Source organism: Muntiacus reevesi, chromosome 4 (assembly GCF_963930625.1).
Source record: "Muntiacus reevesi chromosome 4, mMunRee1.1, whole genome shotgun sequence".
Taxonomy (NCBI): domain Eukaryota; kingdom Metazoa; phylum Chordata; class Mammalia; order Artiodactyla; family Cervidae; genus Muntiacus; species Muntiacus reevesi.
In genome coordinates, this window is record NC_089252.1 from 143,997,879 (window position 1) to 144,004,502 (window position 6,624).

The 6,624-nt window shown below is 41.8% G+C and overlaps 1 protein-coding gene across 1 annotated transcript; it reads left to right on the forward strand.

Moving 5' to 3' along the window:
- The first annotated feature begins 5,491 nt into the window (after window positions 1–5,491).
- On the forward strand, window positions 5,492–6,344 carry LOC136166066 (cysteine-rich PDZ-binding protein). The gene has a single exon (XM_065932094.1). The coding sequence runs from the start codon at window positions 5,550–5,552 to the stop codon at window positions 5,853–5,855; it is 306 nt and encodes a 101-aa protein (XP_065788166.1). The 5' UTR covers window positions 5,492–5,549; the 3' UTR covers window positions 5,856–6,344.
- Window positions 6,345–6,624: the final 280 nt, after the last annotated feature.

Here is a 6,624-nt window from a genome sequence, read left to right on the forward strand (position 1 = left end):
TGTCAAATATCAATTGACCATACATGTATGGGCCTGTTTTTATATTCTATCCATTCCATTGGTGTGTGTGTCTATCCTTTTGCCAGTATCATACTGTCTTAATTACTGTGGCTTTATATTAAGTCTTGGAATTTGGTAGCACAAGTTCCCCAGTATTAAGGGTAGGTGGTGGCTCAGACGGTAAAGCGTCTGTCTCCAATGCTGGAGACCTGGGTTTGATCCCTGGGTCGGGAAGATCTCCTGGAGAAGGAAATGGCAACCCACTCCAGTACTCTTGCCTGGAAAATCCCATGGACAGAGGAGCCTGGTAGGCTACAGTCCATGGGGTCACAAAGAGTCGGACATGACTGAGTGACTTTACATACTTACTTACTTATGTTTAGGGTAGTCTTTACTATGGACTAGTTTAGGCTTTCCACTAGTGTGTGATTCTCCTGGGATCTCCCCTGAGTGCCCAGGGTGCTTATTAAGGATTCTCCTCTCTGACTGGTTCTAACTTGAATGAGCTCTTAAAATGGTTCAGCTTCCAACTCCCCAGTTATTCCTTGCCTAATTTCATGGATCATCACTGTACACGTACAAGGCTGGTTACTCAACCATGTACTCAAGGAGAACTGCAGATTTCTGAGGCGCTCTCTTTGTAGATCCCTTCTGCTTTCTCTCAGCTGCCTTAACAGTCAACTTTCTTGGGTCTAAGATAGTGTATTAAAAAAAACCTAGAGCTGCCTTCCTATGTGTCACCTTTACTACTCACACAGACACTTCATTTTTTATAATCCTGGTGGCCAAATGTGTGGGAAGTTCTCCCCACACCAAGCAATTCTGCAACACCATCCAGGTCCTACAATCTAACTCAATTCTGACACTTAATCTACCTAGAGATAGGATCAGGTCCCATAGATCAAGGAGTCAGTCCCACAAAATTCCCCCCTCCTTTCAGTCCAGGTTGTCAAGTATGCTTCTGATTGATTGGCTATAAATCTGAGGTTCCCACAACTCCATCCTCAGGTTCCATCAATTTGCTAGAGTGACACACAGAACCCAGGGAAACACTTATTTATGTTAACCTGTTTATTAAAGGATGTATTTAAAAAAAAAAAAAAAGAAAGAAATACAGTAGACAGCCAGATGAAGAAACACATGGGGTGAGGTGTGGGTAGGTCCCAAGAGCAGGAACTTCTGTCCCCATGAAGTTAGATTGCATCACCTTCCCCAGCCCCATCCATGGTTGTTTTCTGCAATTTGGAATCTTCCCAAACACCCTTCTCTTGGGATCTTATGCAGACTTCTTCACATCAGTTCAGTTGAGTTCAGTCACTCAGTCACATCCAACTCTTTGTGACCCTATGGACGCCAGGCCTCCCTTGTCCATCACCAACTCCCAGAGCTTGCTCAAACTCATGTCCATCAAGTTGTGATGCCATCCAACCATCTCATCCTCTGTTATCCCCTTCTCCTCCTGCCTCAATCTTTCCCAGCATCAGGGTCTTTTCCAATGAATCAGTTCTTTGCATCAGGTGGCCAAAGTATTGGACTTCACATAGGCATGATCAATTATTAATTCCATTTCCAGCCCTTCTCCCCTTTCTGGAAAATGAGGGGTGGAAACAAAAATTCCAAGCTTCTAATCATGGCTTGATATCCAGGAACTCACCCAGAGTCTCCTCAAAAGAACAAAAGATGCCTCTACTGTTCTTATCACTTAGGAATTTACAAGGGTTTTAGGAGCCCTGTGTCAGAGACAGTCAAAGACCAAACTTTACAACAAAAGATGCTCCTAAGGCTCCTATCACTTAGGGAATTACAAGGGTTTTAGGAGCTCTGTGCCAGGAATGGGAGGTTAAAGGCAGAGACTTATATATACACATACATTTTCAAAACAACCAACTGTGTTTGTATTCAAAGAAACAAACTTCCCTGCAGTTTCTGTGGGTTTCAGAGGGAAACAGAGGTAAAGACATGTGTTCAATCTTCCATATTTATTTCTTTACATGATGACTTCCCAAGTGGACAGTGGGACCTGCCAGGGTAATGACTAGTAACTCTATATCCATTTTCCCAGTCTCTAGGCCAAGATCTGACTCTCACTGTTGTTGAGTTGCTCAGTTTTTTGCAACCCCATGAACTGTAGCCCACCATGGTCCTCTCTCCATGGGATTTCCCAGGCAAAAATACTGGAGTGGGTTGCCACTTCCTTCTCCAAGGGATCTTCCAAACCCAAGGATCGAGCCTGTGTCTCTTGTACCTCCTCCACAGGCAAGTGGATTCTTTACCACAGAGCCACCAGGGAAACCCCCCAATCCCCATTAGGTGTTCACTAATGTTAGCTGAATAGAGTTCAAATGAAAGTTGTTCTTTGGCCATTTAATACATCAAACAGATGAAATATTTGTGTGAATTTATGAAGACAATTTAAAATAGATTCTTATCTCCAGGAAATGCCTTAACTCCATGGAACATATAGCAGCCAAACATTCTAACTGGAATTCTCCAGTCAGCAATTCCTCAATGTACTAGACACTTCTTATTTGAAACTTGTCAAGAGAGAGCAAGAAGGTTCTGGAAGGGGCCACTTTCTTTCAGCCAACACTGTAGCTCCCACAGCCCCACTGGCCAGAGAACTATCTCTTCCTCATACCTCTGTGTACACAGAATTTAAAAGAAATCACGTAGGCACAGCAAAGGCCTATGAACTTCAGCAGCTCAAGGCCTGCCGTTTGTCAGTCAGGTTCCAATAGGGAGAAAAGGGTCACACTAGTTTTTTGAACAGAAAGAATTCTGAAAGAAATCTGAAAACCTATACAGAAAGAATTTAATGTAAAGAACTCTTAACTAAATGTAGAGTTCTTAACTGGGAGACTGAAAGAGTACCCTAAGCTATCATAGAACTGGCACTGACAGAAGTAGATAGCGTGACGAGGGTTGAAGGAACAAAGGGAAGAGGTTAGAAGTGTTAAAACTCAGAACCTTAGAAGAGGGGCCTCTGAAACAAAGAACTCTGGGGAGGAGGCGCTGCTTGGCTGGCGCTAGTACCTCTAGTAGGAGGCACAATGAAGTTGATTGATTCTTCAAGTGTTGGGAAAACTGCCAACTAGATTCAGCTACAACTACAGGAAGACAGAGCTGCCGTCAGGGTGAACACACATTACTGGGGCATTGAGGGCGGACCGGAAGCCCTCAGAAAGCACCGTGCAGTCTCCCTCTGGCGCCCCCTACTGGCAGGTCCTAACAGAGCTTGAAAAGCCAGGTCTCAACTCCACATTGGAGCTAAGGCACAAATAGATGAGAAAAGAGAAGCTAAAGGCGAAGGAGAAAAGGAAAGATATACCCGTTTGACTGCAGAGTTCCAAAGAATAGCAAGCAGAGATAAGAAAGGCTTCCCCAGCAATCAATACAAAGAAATAGAGGAAAACAATAGAATGGGAAAGACTAGAGATCTCTTCAAGAAAATTAGAGATGGTCTCAATGAAGGACAGAAATGGTATGGACCTAACAGAAGGAGAAGATGTTAAGAAGATGTGGCAAGAATACACAAAAGAACTATACAAAAAAGATCTTCATGACCTAGATAATCATGATCGTGTGATTACTCACCTAGAGCCAGACATCCTGGAATGTGAAGTCAGGTGGGCCTTAGAAATCATCACTATGAACAAAGCTAATGTAGGTGATGGAATTCCAGCTGAGCTATTTCAAGCCCTAAAAGATGATGCTGTGAAAGTGCTGCACTCAATATGCCAGCAAATCTGGAAAACTCAGCAGTGGCCACAGGACTGGAAAAAGTCAGTTTTCATTCCAATCCCAAAGAAAGGCAATGACAAAGAATGCTCAAACTACCACACAATTGCACTCATCCCACACGCTAGTAAAGTAATGTTCAAAATTCTCTAAGCCAGGCTTCAACAACACATGAACCATGAACTTCCATATGTTCAAGCTGGATTTAGAAAAGGCAGAGGAACCAGAGATCAAATTGCCAACATCTGCTGGATCATTAATAAAGCAAGAAAGTTCCAAAAAAACATCTACTTTTGCTTTGTTGACTACACCAAAGCCTTTGACTGTGTGGATCACAATAAACTGCGGAAAATTCTGAAAGAGATGGGAATACCAGACCACCTGACCTGCCTCTTGAGAAATCTGCATGCAGGTCAAGAAGCAACAATTAGAACTGGACACAGAACAACAGACTGGTTCCAAATAGGAAATGGAGTACATCAAGGCTGTATATTGTCACCCTGCTTATTTAATTTATATGCAGAGTACATCATGAGAAACGCTGGGCTAGATGAACCACAAGATTGCCAGGAGAAATATCAGTAACCTCAGATATGCAGATGACACCACCTTTATGGCAGAAAGCGAAGAAGAACTAAAGAGCCTCTTGAGGAAAGTAAAGAGGAGAGTGAAAAAGTTGGCTTAAAGCTCAACATTCAGAAAACAAAGATCATGGCATCCGATCCCATCACTTCATGGCAAATAAATGGGGAAACAATGGAAACAGTGAGAGACTTTATTTCCTTGGGCTCCAAAATCATTGCAGATGGTGACTGCAGCTATGAAATTAAAAGATGCTTACTCCTTGGAAAAAAAGCTATGACCAACCTAGACAGCATATTAAAAAGCAGAGACATCACTTTGCGAACAAAGGTCCGTCTAGTTAAGACTATGGTTTTTCCAGTAGTCATATATGGATGTGAGAGTTGGACCACAAAGAAAGCTGAACGCCGAAGAATTGATGCTTTTGAACTGTGGTGTTGGAGAAGACTCTTGAGAGTCCCCTGAACTGCAAGGAGTTTTAACCAGTCAATCCTAAAGGAAATCAGTCCTGATATTCATTGGAAGGGCTGATGCTGAAGCTGAAACTCCAATACTTTGGCCACCTGATGCAAAGAACTGACTCATTGGAAAAGACCCTGATGCTGGGAAAGATTGAAGGTAGCAGGAGAAGGGGGCAACAGAGGATGAGATGGTTGGATGGCATTACCGATGCAATGGACATGAGTTTGAATACGCTCCAGCAGTTGGTGATGGACAGGGAAGCCTGGCATGCTGCAGTCCATAGGGTCGCAAAGAGTCGGACGTGACTGAACAGCTGAACTGACCTGATTACACCCATCAACTGGGAATCCCATCTAGCCCACACCACATTTTTCTGAGCTGACTAAACCAACTCATCGTTTTGGCATTTGCCCACACATCACCCCCTTGGTCTTAGGCGCAATGACTGAGCCCCTAAAACAATCAACTTAGCCATGGGTTGAATGAATTGAGGTGCCTTGCTGTTGGCTTTCTCACTGAGTTGTGCAATAAAAATATCTTTGTTGTTTCCATTCCTGCCATCAGTCCTGGTAAACAGCAAATACACCTTAAATGCTCCTTGAATAAAAACAAACTTGTATTCAAATATACACTAATTAAATCAAGTAAGGGTTTTTTGTTTTTGTTTTCTTTTTTTTGCCTATTAAAGTATAGGCCTTTTTTGGGCTGTAGTGTTGATATCTTCCAGCTGCTGCTTGTACTGCGGCTGAGGGTATCGTCGTGAAAGGATGGTGTGCGAAAAATGTGAAAAGAAACTTGGTACTGTTATCACTCCAGATACATGGAAAGATGGTGCAAGGAATACCACAGAAAGTGGTGGAAGAAAGCTGAATGAAAATAAGGCTTTGACCTCAAAAAAAGCAAGATTTGATCCATATGGAAAGAATAAGTTCTCCACTTGCAGAATTTGTAAAAGTTCCGTACACCAACCGGGTTCTCATTATTGCCAGGGCTGTGCCTACAAAAAGGGCATCTGCGCTATGTGTGGAAAAAAGGTTTTGGATACCAAAAACTACAAGCAAACGTCTGTTTAGGTGTATTGAAGTTTCTGGTTTTCTGTATGATTTTACTTTTTGCTTTGAATTTTCAAGGCACAACTTAGATGTTCAGGTTACAAAATAACATGTCTTAAGACAATTAGACCAGGGCAGAGAAGTAGACTGGTATTCTTTCTTTTGCTGTTAAAGAAGTTCAGCAGCAATATAACTAGTTTTCTGCCTTAAGCTTTATTTTCTTTATAAACATCTTATTTAACTGGAGTAAGTAGCAAATCTAACAAAAGTATTTTCCTAGTTCTGTATGCACTTTTTAATTTATCATTACTCATATAATTTTTTTCTTTTTCCCTCTACATTATAGATATTGCAAAAGAAGGAAGTTTTTGATATATGGCTTTGAATTTGGCATTCAGACTTGTAATCCTTCCCTCATTCCCTGTTGGTTGTGTTGCTTTAGAATCAGCCATTCCTTAATTAATTGCAACATCATAGGGCATTTAAATATCTGAGCCCATTGTTGTTTAATAGTTCCTTAAATAAATTATCCCTGACCCAAAAAAAAAAAAAATAAAAAATAAAGTATAGGCCTTTTTTAAAAATGATAATATGCTAGTGTTATTTCAGTGTAGCATTCAAATTAGATCAAACCTTTAGAAAATAATTAGTGAAAAAAAAACATATCCGTGAAGATGTTCCCCACAGTGTGTGTGGGGAAGGGGAGGGGGGAGAGAAGATGAGGAAAGAGGAAGATGGAGGAGAAGGGAGGAGAGGGGGAGAAAGCAGCCCACATACCCTACAAGAGGGG

What these genes read in the sequence shown, in the direction of transcription:
- LOC136166066 (XM_065932094.1), top strand. Translation starts at nt 5,550, where the DNA reads ATGGTGTGCGAAAAATGTGAAAAGAAACTTGGTACTGTTATCACTCCA.